The following is a 16545-nucleotide window of genomic DNA, read 5'->3' on the forward strand; positions in this document are numbered from 1 at the left end:
AACAGGAGGGAAGGATAATGAACCTTCAACTTCGAGAGTCTGTAGAGAATTTTATAAAATGCACCAGCATATACTCAAGAAGCTCTAGCTTTTGAGTTTGTATTAACGCCCAGAGGAAATGATAACTCACCTTGAAACTGGCTGACTTGCTGCACTCCATATGGATTCCTCTGTTGCTGAAGATGCTGTCTGTTCATGTGTGGCTGCTGTAACTGCTGTGAAAAGCAGAAAGAGATGGTAAATAAGAATACACACTGCAATTCCAAATCTGACTTGTTTTATATGTAAGAGGGCCATATGAGGGGGGATCTCACTGGCAGAAAACCATTTTCCTAGACAACCTGTTGGAGGATCTTTCCATTCCTGTATATGTGGTAGTAATCTTAAGAACTGGGTTTTCTCCATTCACCTTTGATTTCAAGGAAACCTGCATTAAGGGAGTATGGAGGATTCTATTACTAACTTTACCTTCTAAAAATAATATGCCTTCAATACTTCTGAGTTACTGATCTGGACCAAATATGATAGTACATAGTCGTTACTTCACTCTGATATTCTGATCACCATATCGATGTCTCAAAAAGTAGCATGACACAGCTAGCTAGTAGCATGAGACAGCTAAGCAACTAGCATTATATGAAGGTGATCAGCAATTGCCTGCATATTTTCCTCAGTGCAGTAAAAATAATAAATTCATTCTTTTACCCCCCCCCCCCCCTCCCCGGCAGTACAAACTCAACTTTCCTTCCTTTCTCCGCGGCTCTATTCAGCCAGGGTCAATAAAAATGACCCTGTGTAAAATCTGAGAGATGCTCCAGTTGGGAGCTTACATGGGGCTGAGGAATTTTCTGTCTCCTCCATATGACCATGCTGGGCTAATTACCAACCAGTGTGGGCTTCTTGGGAGTGGGGCATTCAACCAATGAGTGGGACATAGGACTAAAACAAATCTAACTTGTGTGATTGCCAGTGTTTACCAGTCACCCATGGCCTGTCAGTATGCGCATACTCATTTTTATGGCTGTCAATAGGAGATCATTTTAAAACAGCAAATAGAAAACAACTAATAAACAGTGAATTTCTGTTAATGTAAAGGAAAAATAAAGGGAATTTTGGGCAATGGTTAAAAAATCATATGCATTTCCAAACATTGTTGGAATAATTGTTTCAAACATCAGACTGGCTATGGAAAGTTAATCAAAACTCCTAGACTGCACGACTAAAGCCGGCCATAGGTGGAGCGATTTTCTTTCCTGCAACCACGGGTTGAAGGAGAGAAAATTGCTTGATTCCTCCATTAATACAGTCAGTGTTGATGGGGGAATCCCTCTCATGGAGCCATTGTATTCTCCCAGCGGGGGGGGGGGGGGGGGGGGGGGTTGAAAGCAACCCCGCTGGGAGAATACAGTGATTGCTGCTAGCGGCTATAATAGCTTGATCAACTTGGGTACATTCAGCCTGCCCATACATGGTTAAAAATCTCAGCCGGTCCCTGCTGAACCAGCTGAGTTTCCAACCATCTATGCCCGGCTTTATACCTAAACTTAAAATGTTTTCAGGTCCTGGGGAATGGGGTGTGTCTATGCAGCTTAAAGTAGATAGAGGGCACAGGGAATATTGCAGCACAGGATGCTGTGTCATTGTCCAATTAGGTCAACAAAGGTAGCTGATTAGGTGACGCAGGAAGATGTAAAGTTTCAGGCTTTGATTCGTGATGTATGAATATTTTAACCGTATACTAAACCCGGGTGTACACAATAGTAGTTTTTTTTTTGTTCAACCCCGCAAGTTGAAAGAAAAAGAATTGACAGCTCTGGTTGGAACTGCTGTATTACCCATGTGAGGTTAGTTCAGCGATGAGCTGTTGTGTTCTGACAGGAGGATGGCCCCCCCGCTAGAACACTACGATCAGTGCTTTCTGCCATTGGCTGAGTGGGCTGATCGGGAGTCAGTCGGATGCTGGTTTTCCAGCATGCTTGTCTGACAGAAGCCGGCCAAACAGCTGGCTTCCGTCAGACAGACAGACATACACACGGGCTGAGTATCAGACGTTTTTTTTTTTTTTGAACAGGCCGTTGTTTCCCAACATTCGGCCTGTGTGTACCCGGCTTTAGTTTCACAGAAATTCTGCTTTTGTAGCAGTCACAATATACAATGATCCTTTTTTGTTCAGTTTATCTGGCAATTTACAGAAGTGGGTTATATTTAACATAGGCCATACTCACCACTTACATTTTTTCAGTCATAACTGTTTACAACTTGAAAATATTGCAACAAACAGTTTAGGAATGGTATTTCCACTTAAAAACTGGGTACACATGAATCAAAATTCTGCGGATTCAGCAGGAAACAGACAAATTTGGATCTGCGTGTATCCCTCTCTGCTCAACAGAAGCGATTGTTAGACCCGCTCCCATCTAACAGTCCTGCTGGAAAACCAGCATTTGATCAGCTACTGCAGCCAATGGCCGCAGTGCTGATCAGTGTTTTCCGACAGGGGAAAAGTTCCGCTGTCAGAATACAACAACACACTGGGGGAGATCCCTGCATCTACATTGCTTGTGTGGATGATGGAATCAACCGGCCAACTGGTTGAACAAAAAAAAAATTCACATGGGTTGATTTACTAAAACTGAAGAGTGCAAAATCTGATGCAGCTGTGCTTGGTAGCCAATCAGCTTCTACCTTCAGCTTGTTCAATTAAGCTCTGACAAGAATACCTGGAAGTCGATTGGTTTCAATGCAGAGCTACACCGGATTTTGCACTCTCCAGCTTTAGTACTGTAAATCAACCCCAAAGTGTGTAGGTAGCTTACCTCCAGCAAAGCAGCTAAATACACAGCTGAAATACATAGCTGATTGCCTGGCTGTCCTGTTGCCCCTCTGGTTTTACAGGTGGTTGTTTACAAAAGGCAAATCCACTTTGCAATACAAGTGCAAACTACAAGTGCAAAATGCACTTGAAATTGTACTGAAAGTGCACTGGGAAGTGCAGTCGCTGTAAATCTGAGGGGTAGATCTGAAATGAGGGGAAGCTCTGCTGATTTTATTATCCAATCATGTGAAAGCTAAAATGTTGTTTTTTATTCTCCTTGCATGTCCCCCTCGGATCTACAGCGACTGCACTTCCAAGTGCACTTTCAGTACAATTTCAAGTGCACTTTGCACTTGTAGTTTGCACTTGTAGTGCAAAGTGGATTTGCCTTTTGTAAATAACCCCCACAATCTTTTGACCTGGAAGAATTATGTAGATAAGGATTTCTGGTTTTCTTGATCTCCATACTTGTTTTGGTTCAGTGATTAAGGAGGTACTAAAGCCAGAGGCTCAGAATAACAGCCAGGCAACAAGCAGCAATGGCTGCCTCTTATATCTTTCAGATTTACTTTAAGACCATACTTGTAATAGTGAGAATGAATGAAAATAATCAAAATGCCTGCATAGCACAGTAAAGCTTTCCTAAAACAGAAGGCAATTACATGTCCCAAAAAATAGAGGATTATTACTTGTTTCAGGACAGTGGGCAGAGCCATGCAAATCATTGCTTTTTTTCCCTCTTGTGAGATATACACCTAGTACTGCTGGTGTTTAGTGCAGATATAGCCTAATATTATAGAGTATCTGATTCCTAATATTATAGAGCATCTAATTCCTAATATTATAGCGCATCTGATTCAAAACTGCTTAAGCTGTTTCAGGCTATTTAACTATAATCGGTGCAGTGTATGGAAACCAAGGCCCCTATGGCGTATGGCTTAGGACCCAAAAGGACAGTATAACCATACAGGTTATGGTGGGAAGGGATTAAAGCAATCACAAGGCCCTTTCTCTAAACAGTGCATAGCACACTAAAGTCTGCTATACAGCCAGGTAAGCTATAAACCTTGCACACAGGGCCATCTACCTGCAGTTCATTTTGCCTGGTGTTTTAGTGTGCCTGGGAGGGAGAAGACCTGTGTTCTGGACCACTGTCCCCAAACGCACAAGGCCATAAACACTAACACTCAGTACAGTATTCAGCCCAGCCGTAGCCTGCCATAGATATTGACAGGCTGCCTGCAGCAAGGCTTGACACTGAACCCGCCGTTTCCGGGTGTAGACTACATCTCACCAGTCCTGTGCACAGAGGACCTAAGGCTTCATTCATACTGGCACTCCTGCGTTCAGCTTTTCTAATTGTTGAAGGCTTCTGGGAAGTATAAACAGCTGTTATGGCACTTCACTTTTTCCTGTGTTTAGATGTTCCTACTTTAAGCCTAGGTTCACACTTGTATGGGTGGTTCCCACTGCGCGGCGGCACCTCTCCCCGCAGCCGCAACCACACGCACAGTGAAATGCGCAAAATGTGACTTGCAGGTTTAGCCGCGCTTACATGCGTTTAGCCACATCAAGAGTGTTTCATCAGATCCTGCACACACGGAATTCTGTTTTCTTTAAAGGCAACTAAATTGGCTGCACTGAAATGCAGATAAACATGCAGTGTGAATGGCAACACTGAAAAATCCTTACAAGCATTTTTTATATGTCATATAAATGTAGGTTTGGCAGTGCCAGTCTGAATGAGGTCGAAGACACGGTACGCGCAATTACTTTATATGGCTACTAGAGGGCACTGCTGCTTTACTTGAGTCATCTGGTGGTTGGTCTTCATTTTTTATAGCACCTTCTCATAAAATAAAAAGAACTTTGAATATTTGATATTAAGATCTTGTTTTCTAACTTCTCTTGGTTATAAGAGGCTGCTGTGCTTTCCTACGGGTGTAATTCTTACTCCTATAATTCTTACTCTTATGGATAATAGGATATAATGTAAGATAGAAGCTTAGTACACACTAAGTCAAGACGGTAAATGAAATGCGGCTGCATGTGAGGACAATGGAAACATGTGGTGCCATTTATCAAATGAAAAGCAATTGTTCCTGACATGTGTATGTAAGCTACTGAGATACAGGGTCATCATCATCACTGCACCTGCTCAGCCAGGATATGCTGCTGCTGTCTCTGCTCCCTGAGAAACTGCTGTTTCTGCTGCTCCATGGCATGTAGCTGAGCCCTCTGTTCTATCAGCATCTGCTTCATCATAGCGGCTTGGGGCTGGCTGGTTATGAAGCCTGGTCCTCCTGGGTTTGCCGTGGCTCCTGGCACAGACTGTTGCATGGGACCAGCAGGTCTGGACATCCCAACAGGACTCTGCTCCTGCACACAAAAACAGGATTTATTCTGATTATTGACTTTATGGTATCCAATAAAATAACAAATGTTACAATCTTATTCTACAAACCAGTAAACTTAATACACTGTGAAAAGGAACATATAGGATACATTTGTGAATTTTGGAATAGACTATAAAATGGTGTCTAGAGAGATTGGATTTTTTTTTTTTTGTTCCTTCAGATTGTACCGTGTGTTGTAATTGTACAACTGCTCCTAAAAGTCAATGTGGCAGTCTGTACAAATTGGATTCATATGTAAAAATCATAGAAATATCACCTTTGGCAGCCACCAGGGATCACATTAAAGCGGAGCTCCACCCAAAAGCTCCGCTTGTTCACACCAACAAACCCCCCCCCCCCGCCCACTTTACTGCCACATTTGGAACTTTTTGGGGGGGAGCGGGTACCTGTTTTTGACAGGTACCTGCTCCCACTTTTGGGTAAAATCACTGATCGCGAGTGCATTTTCAGCCCTTTCTCCTCCCCCCACTGCCCTCTGGGACAACCACAAGTCCCAGAGGGACCATTCAGAAAGCACAGCACAACTCCTGCATGCACAGTAGGAAACTTGAAGGCTTCACTGCCGGTTTCCCTTAGTTACAATGCCGGCGCCTGCACCCGAAGCAGATTGACAAATTGGATGGGTGTGCGGATATCGTGGAATCCCTGGACAGGTAGGTGTCCTTTTATTAAAAGTCAGCAGCTACAATATGTGTAGCTGCTGACTTTGAATTTTTTTTCCAGACTGGAGCTCCTCTTAAAAGTATAACTAAAGGCAAAACATTTTTTTGCTATGGATAGAGTGGAGAGGGATTAGAACACCTGTCACTTTTTATTGCTGTCTGTACCCCCGTTAAGGAGATTCACCCTCGCTATTTGTCCTGTTTACCATTATCATTGAAAGTGAAAGTAAAAGAAAATCCCAAATATCGGGTTGTTCCCAGAAAAGTGATAGAAGGGAAATATTCCAATGGGGACACTAGTTATGTTGACTTGGGGGTTCCCTAAATTTGTAGGTATTTCCTCTCACTTCCTGTTTGGCTAAGGAGCAGGAAGTGAAGGGAAATTTCCCCAATGAGACACAGATGGCAAAAAAAAATCTGACTGTGTATAAATGCTCAAACCAGTGAATATATGCTGAATGTGTAATGTATAACATGCACATTTTTGAATAAACTTGTAGCAAATGTTCAGGGAATCTTATAAATAGCATATAGCATGTAGAAATGTATTCTGATGGTCAAATCTGATTGGCTGTCCTTAGAAGGGTAACTTATCTTTTTTCAAATCTATCAACAGAAGGCACTCTAGCCACACATGCTAATAATGTAATATATAAAATCACGCATTAATTTATATCAAGTTTGGTAAATCCACTGAATAAATCAGTTTAAATCTATTCAAAAATATATTTCCCTTATTTTCCTCTAGCATGTTTTGCACACATCATTTTACATGATTGATACAAAAATAAAAATGAAATCCACCCACGCCAAATACTACTTGATTGCAGATGCTATCCCAACCTTGAACAGTTATAAATATGGACACCAGGGGCAGGCCCTATGTACAAATAGTGCTTGCAGTGTAGTAAGTGCAAAGTTACAACAAAATTAAGGTTACAAATCCTATTAAATTAATAGTGTGATCCCAAGTGGATACCTATATCCAACTAACATCCACCAATCAAGGACATGTGCAAATAAATATGTGTTCCAAAAACATATTCCAAACATAAAACTATAAACAGTCCGTAGTAAACCTAAATCTAAAAACTGGTATCAGCTGCTATATGAGTAGCAGTTTGTGCAAAGTGCTCAGTCCCAATCAATGAAAATGCTGTGCAAGACATGCAATCTTCAACATGAAGTTAAAGTGCCTTGTGCTTTTCTTCTTATATAGAATTACTCTCCAGTGCTACTAATTCACCGTGTGTGTAATAAAGGTCCCTACTCACCAGAGGTAGTTGACCCTCTTGTCATATGACAAAGAGAAGTCAAAATCGCTTAAGGTGGTCTCTCTCAGGTCCCTTTAAGATCAAGCCGGCATCCTTCTTCCTAGGTAGGTTCTCGTGGCATGTTCAGATGTTTATGGAGAAAACAAAAGGAAGAGCAGTCCTCTCATAGCGTAAAAAGTTTCAGACTTTATTGAAATGTACCATAATAGGTTACAGTCACTTCAAAAACATGAATTCCCAATATACAGCGGAAGTCGCGGGCCACTCTACTCTGGCGTGCGTTCCAACTGCACGTGGGTCTATGCACTGCGCGTTCCAACTTGGCGCGTTTCATCACCACATAACGTCTTCAGAAGCCCCTTTTGAAGATGTTATGTGATGACAAAACACGTCAAAAAGTGGATGTAACCTACTATGGTACATTTCAATAAAGTCTGGAAGTTTTTACACTATGAGAGGGCTGCTATTCCTTTTGTTTTCTCCATGGTCGGGATCGAGTTTGGCATAAGCCTGTAGGAACGCCACTTGGTATTACACATATTTGTAAAGCCATTTTAGCCCTTTGACTATGTGAGTGTGCATTTTTATGTTTTTATTAAAGTATTTAGCATACAGAGAGTGCCTGTCTCATCTTATTTTTGAGTGCTTTGGAAAAATTTTTGACTGCTTCAGACTGAGGAGACAGAATGGTCGGCGGGAGACCTTAACCCCCTATGCACTGTATGACCATTTGTAGTACAGGGGTCAATACCTTCTGTTAAGAATCCGTAATACACTTTTGGCCAGGGAGCATTGCACAGTACTTTTTCAGACAGTCATCACAGACTTTTCTCCAGGTGTTTTTCACCACAGAGTGAGACTTCTTATCCTGTTCATTCTTTATTTTCATTTGTAGACTTTTTGATAATTCTTTGGATTGTGGTTTCTCTTTTATCTATGTTATTTGCCACCACTTAATTATTTTCGAATTTAGAGGTTTACACTTTATTGTCAATATGTTTTATGTATGTATATACAGTATCTCACAAAAATGAGTACACCCCTAACATTTTTATAAATATTTTTGGCTCGAATCCCAACCACGACACTACCTGCCTGGAGCTTGCATGTTCTCCCTGTGCCTGCGTGGGTCTCCTCCGGATACACCGCTTTCCTCCCACACTCCAAAGACATGCTGCTAGGTTAATTGGCTTCTGTCTAAATTGGCCCTAGTATATGAATGTGAGTTAGGGACCTTAGATTGTAAGCTCCTTGAGGGTAGGGACTGGTGTGAATGTACAATGTATATGTAAAGCGCTGCGTAAATTGACGGCACTATATAAGTACCTTAAATAATAATATCTTTTTATGTGACAACACTGAAGAAATGACACTTTGCTACAATGGAAAGTAGTGAGTGTACAGCTTGTATAACAGTGTAAATTTGCTGTCCCCTCAAAATAACTCAACACACAGCCATTGATGTCTAAACCGCTGGCAACAAAAGTGAGTACACCCAAAGTGAAAATGTCCGAATTGCGCCCAATTAGCCATTTTCTCTCCCCGGTGTCATGTGACTCATCCGTGTAACAAGGTCTCAGGTGTGAATGGGGAGCAAGTGTGTTAAATTTGGTGTTATCGCTCTCACTCTCTCATACTGGTCACTGGAAGTTCAACATGGCACCTCATGGCAAAGAACTCTCTGAGGATCTAAAAAAAAGAATTGTTGCTCTACATAAAGACGAGAAGACCCTGAAACTGAGCTGCAGCACGGTGGCCAAGACCATACAGTGGTTTACCAGGACAGGTTCCACTCAGAACAGGCCTCGCCATGGTCGGCCAAGGAAGTTGAGTGCATGTGCTCAGCATCATATTCAGACGTTGTCTTTGGGAAATAGACATATGAGTGCTGCCAGCATTGCTGCAGAGGTTGAAGGGGTGGGGGGGTCAGCCTGTCAGTGCTCAGGCCATATGCCACACACTGCATCAAATTGGTCTGTGTGGCTGTCATCCCAGAAGGAAGCCTCTTCTAAAGATGATGCACAAGAAAGCCTGCAAACAGTTTGCTGAAGATAAGCAGACTAAGGACATGGATTACTGGAACCATGTCCTGTGGTCTGATGATACCAAGATAAACTTATTTGGTTCAGATGGTGTCAAGTGTGTGTGACAGCAACCAGGTGAGGAGTACAATTGTGTCTTACTACAGTCAAGCATGGTGGTAGGAGTGTCATGGTCTGGGGCTGCATGAGTGCTGTCGGCACTGGGGAGCTCCAGTTCATTGAGGGAACCATGAATGCCAACATGTACTGTGACATACTGAATAAGAGCATGATCCCCTCCCTTCAGAGACTGGGCCACAGGGCAGTATTCCAACATGATGTCTAAATTTTTCTCAAACGAACAAATACCTTAGGGCGCCTTCACACATGTGGCTAACATAGCCACTTCTCTAAAGTGATCCATGGTTATATTGCTTTTCAGAGGGAATTTGACAGGCAGTAAAGGCGGTATGTCTCCTCCTCACCACCCATTTTAACCCTCAAAATGCTGCACCACCGCAGCACAGCACCATTTACTTGCATCAGTCATTAAATGTACCGAAGAGATTTTTCTTACAAATATTAATTCCAAAATCTACTGGTGTATGGCAAGCTTTATTTTGCCCTAGATTAGTGAAAGATCAAATCAGACTGAGCCAAGCCGATGCTGTAAATACATATTGGTGGGTGCTAGCATCTCTTTTATCTCCTTTACTGTTCAGGGCTCCTTTAATACATAACATGGTGCATCTGCATTACCCCACATAGGTCTTTCAAACATCTATACTAAACTCTAGCGGATCCAATCAAGATTAATCAAGGAAAGCCTATTATGTGCAGAATAATGGCGGAGATTTTCTTGCATTAAAACTTCACTTGCTGGTAATTTGCTCGACAACCAACTTCAAATTAGTTCCAATATAACAAAGGATTGTAATGTGAAATGGTGAATTAAAGAGACCTTTGTCTAGGCTGTATTAATACATTTTTATCAGCCAAGAAGACAGCCTGTCATTTGAAGGCTGCTTATCTTTAATTTCCCAAGGGCACAACATCTACACTATATTATGATTTTTAATCTAGCTGCAACTAGCTCCACTAGCTGGTCACATAGTTTACACATTTAAAATATGATCGGCCTTGCATGGGATACTTAATGAAGAGTTGATATAACCCCCACCAGCCATATATTTCATCTCAAATATCCACATATGAGATGCCCCCTCTGAACTAGTAATAAGTGAGCCTCTCCAACGTTCCTCATTACCGGCTGCTGTACAAGAAAAAAAAAAGAAACTTTCAGTACATTTCCTGTGCATGATCAGACTCAGAAGGCAGCGTGTGTCATCCAGGCACTGATGAAGCTAAGTGACCCTTGTAGTGCTGGTGATGGATATATGAAGTGCTGCTAGGAATACAGAAATACGTCAGTCTCTCTCTATCTAGTAGTGACTCACTGTGGACTTGGGAGCCTTTTCTAAGGGATCTGCGCCGCATTAAGGCAATAGGAACTTTTTTTTCCCTTTTTGTGCACAGCTCCTACACTGTACAGCATAATTCTGCTGCATGAATTTAATACGCTTTATGAACTGATCATGACAGACACTCCTATTTTGATAGTCGTACCCATGAAACTAGTGAACAATGATAATTAATAAAGGGAAATTCCATCTAAAACTGGTATTTCTATTTTGGTAAATGCTAGTGAGTTTGTTATACTCACTGTGGAACCTAAGGGGTTAATCCTGTACATAGTGTAAAAAGTCTGTTTGATCCTGTCTTCTCTGGTCCTCCCCTTCTTCCACAGTCCAGGTGTGTATTGCTAGAGAGTTGTTTTTTTCTTGGGAGGGTACATGTGATCAGCAGAGAGCCAATCAGCACTGTCCAGACAGAGGGTCAGGGGTCCTGTAGCCTCATAGGACAGTAAGAGTAGAATGAAAACTCCTCCTACAAGCTTTAACCAGACACTGATAGAAGTCATAAGATTGCTATATACTGCTGATGAAAAGGGGTATTTAGCAGTTTATAGTTACAAAAATAACAGGTTTTCAATGTTCTGTGTACTGTGGGAGAGCAGATATAGTGAATGCAGGGTCCTGGGTTTAGTAACACTTTAACTGCTTGCTGCCCGTCCTGCTGTCAAATGACGGCGGTGTGGTGCGGCTCTTGTTCTGGGATCACATGACGGCGTCCCAGAACGGACGCTCTGGCGCGTGCGCAGCGCGGCGATTGCGGCCGCGCCATGTTGCTAGGGCACGGTGTGACCCCGATCTCTACAAATGCGGCTCTTTAACTATGTGATTGGCTGTGTCCAATCACAGCCAGTCACATGTAAACACGGAGATGCCAGTATTCAGCTCTCCTCGCCTCACACTGACAGAGTGTGTGGCGAGGAGAGGCGATCAGACGCCTCTCCACGCAAGGGGACATCTAAGAATGTAATCAGGGCACTGATCATCAGTACCCTGATTACAATATAGCAATATAGTGTCACAAATCAGTGCCCATCATTGCCCACCACTGCCAGCAATCAGTGCCCACCAGTGGCAGCAATCAGTGCCCACCACTGCCCACAAGTGCCACCAATCAGTGCCCATTAGCGATGCCAGTCAGTGCTGGCAATCAGTGCCACCTATCAGTGCTGCCCATCAATGCCCATCACTGCTGTCAATCAATGCCCATCAGTAATGTCCATCAGTGTCGCCCATCTGTGCCACCCATCAATGCCCATCAGTACCGCCTATCCGTGCTGCCTATCAGTGCCCACCAGTGCCGCCTATCAGTGCCCACCAGTGCCACCTATCAGTGCCCATCAGTGCCACCTAACAGTGCCCATCAGTGCTGCCTATCAGTGCTCATCAGTGCCACATATCAGTGCCACTTATTACTGCCCATAAGTGCAGCATATTAGTACCTCCTCATCAGTGCCACCTAATCAATGTCCATAAGTGCCGCCTCATTAGTGCCCATAAGTGCCACCTCATCAATGCCCCCAGTTCAGCCTACCAGTGCCCATCAGTCCCGCCTCATCAGCGCACAAAAGTGAAGGCGAAAAATTACTTAGTTACAAAATTTACTGACAGAAAAAAGTAAAAAACATTTTTTTTTCAACATTTTTGGTCTTTTTTTTTTTTGTAAAAAATAAAAAACCCAGCAGTGATTAAATACCACAAAAGAAAGCTCTATTTGTGTGAAGAAAATGATAAAAAGTTTGTTTGGGTACAGTGTAGCACGACCGCTCAATTGTCATTCACAGTGCGATAGCACCAAAAGATGAAAAATGGCTTGAGCAGGAAGGGGTATAAGTGCCTGGTAGGCAAGTAGTTAAAGAGACCCTGTAATATGGACCAACTAAACAAGTTAAAATAGACACTGGAAATAGACCGCATAAGGTGTCTACTCCCACCTTGACATTAACGCAGAGCTCCATCCAGAAGGGGAAGTTCAGTTTTAAGGCCTCCTCCCCCCTCCCCTTCACTACATATGGAGCGGGTAACTGGTTTTGACAGGTACCCGTTCCCACTTCCGTTGAAAGTTCTTCCCTCCCCCTTCCTCCCTGCAGTCTTCTGGGACATGTCACAGGGACTGCGGGGCCATTCACAATGCACAGCAAGGCTTGTGCATGTGCAGTGAGGATTCGGCTGTGAACCTGCAAACTGTCATAGCCGGGTGCCCACAGTTGAGATGCCGGCGCTGGGGATAGAGCAGCGAGGGAAGGAATGGCTCAGGTGAGTACATCACTGGATCCTGGGACAAGTGAGTAGCTTTTTATTAAAAGTTAGCAGGTATGATTTTTGTAGCTGCTGACTTTTAATAAACACAAAATTGACCGGATCCACTTCTGTGCCCCCCCTAAAATACTTGAAGGCTTTAGCTGCATCTGCGCATTACCCTCTCCTCTCCCTCAATGCAGTGTTGAATGGTCTATAGTAGCCTTTGTCAACCTTTTTAACATGGAGGAGCACTTAAAATAACATTCTGGTCTCAGGGAACCCCTGCTAACAATAACTAAGTCTACAGCTGTTGCTGACAGCTCGGTCACAGTTCTGGGGGCAACGATGGAAAGTGCCCCTGAATCACAAAGCAACATATTAGTGGAAGCTGGGCATTAAGGAACCCCTAATGAACTCAAGAGGAACCCTAGGATTCCATGGAACGGAAAGGTAGTACTTCAATAGGTTTCTAAGCAAGGTAATACAGTGGTTGTATTACTTGAGTCACCCTGATTACAGGGTCATTTAAAAGGAAATGTAAAAACCAGCAGGAAGGGGGAGACCTTCAGGTAGTAGCCATGGGCATGGGAACTCAAGTGCAAAAATTCCCCCTGTCTGGGAATTGGGGTAGTACTGCCCATGCAGGGGTTTACTGAAAGCATTTAAAAACATTTGAAACATGGCAAGGATAGTGGTGGGTTCCAAAAAGGTAGAAAACAAACAATGGTTTGCCAAGGTGCAGTACAAGGAGTATTTAGGTTACTCAAGCAGGGATGCTGTAAATTATGGCCATTGTTAAGACTTGGGCATCAGGATAAAAAGTAGCTGTTGCAAAGGAAGGGAGAGAGGGAAGGAGGAGGAAGACAGAAGGGGGAGGTAAGGGGTGAAAGGGCAGCAGTTGGGGAGACAATGGGATATGGCGTTCAGCAAAGCATAAATGGTCTGGGTGAACCCAGCTGCAGTATATAAACAGATGAGGTGGTGCCACCATAAACAATCTAGGTAGACATACACCAACAAGAGAAAGAAATAGTACATACTTGGCTACCTCCTCAAAAAAGTTTTTTTCAGTAACTATGGGATATGGCCTCCCCCAAAGACTCAGGATGTATGATAGAACAAAGTGTTGATAGGTTATAATGGGCTATCAGTGGTTATATTTCTTGGTGAGTGTTGAAAGGTTACAGTGGGCTATCAGTGGCTGTATTACCTGGTAAGTGTTGATAGGTTACAATGGGCTTTTTCAATAATATGGGAAAAAATAGCACATTTACATCAAACTAGACAGATATCAGTCAACATTAGTGGGATTCCATGGGAGTGCAATAAAATATACCTCCTCAAAAAATGTTTATTGAGTAACAATGGGATATGGGATATGGCGCCCCCCCCAAGGACTCAGGATGTATGGTAGAACAAAGTGTTAATAGGTTACAAAGGGCTTTTTCAATAATATTTTGTTAAGCGTTGCACAGACTGTTGGCGCTATATAAAACCTGTATAATAATATTAATAATATGGGAAAAAATAGCATTTTCACATCAAACTAAGCAGTTATGAGTCAAAATTAGTGGGATTTCATGGCTATGCAAAATTTGATTCTCACTGAGTGTGATAAAATATAATACATTTGCTGTTGAGCTTTGCACTTCATCTTAATAAAAAGCTACAATGAATGATGTGCAAGAAAGTAAGAAAAAATGTATATCTCCTAAAATAAGTAAGCAGATTCTCTCTTTCCTGTTCTCGAGTGAAAGCTAGATTCTCGATGTTTGATATGGACAGTACAGACAGTACCCTCTTCAGACTCATATGTGAAGCCCAGCACCTAGACATAATCCATTCTCCAAATGTTTAATAGCAATTGCTTAAAATGTAGCACATGCTTTTTTGTAGACAACATGCTTCCGTATATTCATAAACGTTCGAAGAGTAGAAATCAGCCAGGCAATAAGAAATGACTTTATATGTCTCCGAATACTAAATGAAACCCACAGGAAAGCCCAATTAGAGACATTTTCAAGAAATGTTTTGCTAGCAGTGTATGCAGAACATATGTACATTGCACGTTCCATATACACTTATTCTGTTGTGCTAAGCAAGTGTGGCAATTGGCATCTCTGTGAACGGATCTAAGCCGGTAGACTGAAGCTAGCTAAGCAGATACCGGGTGAGCCTACGGTCATGGCAATGGTGCACAGTCACATTTTCCTTTGTTACAAGGCAAGCAGTACTTGTCGTAAATAACAATATTGTGTTTGTGAGCGTCTGTCATTGTGGTCACCTGGTAAAATATCGTACTGGGAAAAAAAATAAAATAGGACGCGACATAGGAAATTATGTGTTAATCTTGCTGAACTTGGCACAATGTCAAGAGCACATTACCAAGAGGTGGACGAGCATGATATTCGAGCTTTGAACCAGCAGATGGTGTTATCAGTCTGATGCTGTGTGTCATTCCCCTCTCTGGGTGATAGCTGCACTCATTGCCCCCCACCCTCTTTCAACATCACCACCTTTTTCATTCCCTCCCCCATACTTGCAGATGGCTTAATCGTGACTACAGTTCCTCCCCAGCCCTCCAGCCCCCACAGTACGTCTGGGATAATGCTGCTAACGTACAACTAAGCAGTCAAGTGTGACAGCATAGAGCAGGTAGCCTGGCAACTGAGAGCATAATACTGAACAGATGGTGTGATGGACAGCACACACACATACACAAAAACACATCGGCCTGGAGTGAAGAAATTAAAGAGGCTTGTTTAAAACTTAACATGCTTTTTATTTCGCACACTTTTTTTTTTTCTTGAGCTAGCTATTTTTTTTTCCCCTAGCAATAAAATCAGCTTTCAGCTGGTGGCAGACGTGTGACCGGTATATATTGAACTAGATGATTATCTACTAAGTCACATGTGCCATTGTAATGCAGGGGTAGGCAACCTTTTGAGCACAGTGTACCAAAAAATGTTTTCAAACAAATTGAGTGTGCGGATTTTATAATAAAAAATTTTTCACACTCTCAATCACAAAAATGATTTTTTATAAAGAAAATGCTGTAAACTACTTGAGTAATAGTGACTAATTATACATCCTGCACTCTCATGCATCAGATCAGCCCCAATTACTGCATCTCAAGTCCTCAGATCAGCCCCAATTCCTGCACCTTCACACCTCAGATCACTGTACCCTCTGCAGATCTGCCCCTCCCACTGTACCCCACTGCTCATCTGTCCCCCTACTGTACTACCTTGCACATCTGCCCCACCTCTGTACCCCCTGCTCATCTGCCACACCACTGTAACCCCCTGTACATCTGCCCCACCACTGTACCACCCTGCTCTTCTGTCCCACCACTGTAACCCCCCTGCTCATCTGCCCCAACAATGTTCCCCCATTTCTCATCTGCCCCACTACTCCCTGCACATCTGTTCCACCGCTGTACCCCCATGCTCTTCTGTCTCACTGCTGAACCACCTTCTCACCTGTCCTAACACTGAACCCCACCACTGTAACCCCCTTTCTCATCTGCCCCACCACTGTAACCCCCTTTCTCATCTGCCCCACCACTGTCCCCCCTGCTCTTCTATTCCACCTCTGTTCCCCCTGCTCTTCTGCTCCACCACTGTAACCCCCTGCTCATCTG

The 16545-nt window shown here is 43.0% G+C and overlaps 1 protein-coding gene across 1 annotated transcript in view; it reads right to left on the reverse strand.

Moving 5' to 3' along the window:
* Positions 1–16545, reverse strand: part of MAML3 (mastermind like transcriptional coactivator 3) — a 486946-nt gene that overhangs the window by 16269 nt on the left and 454132 nt on the right. Inside the window, exons 3-4 of the mRNA XM_073604060.1 lie at positions 4970–5194; positions 131–215 (exon numbers count right to left, since the gene is read on the reverse strand). Coding sequence (XP_073460161.1) covers positions 131–215; positions 4970–5194 — 310 coding nt within the window. The remainder of the gene's footprint in view (positions 1–130; positions 216–4969; positions 5195–16545) is intronic.

The sequence above is a fragment of the Aquarana catesbeiana genome, linkage group LG01 (assembly GCF_042186555.1).
Source record: "Aquarana catesbeiana isolate 2022-GZ linkage group LG01, ASM4218655v1, whole genome shotgun sequence".
Classification (NCBI taxonomy): Eukaryota; Metazoa; Chordata; class Amphibia; order Anura; family Ranidae; genus Aquarana; species Aquarana catesbeiana.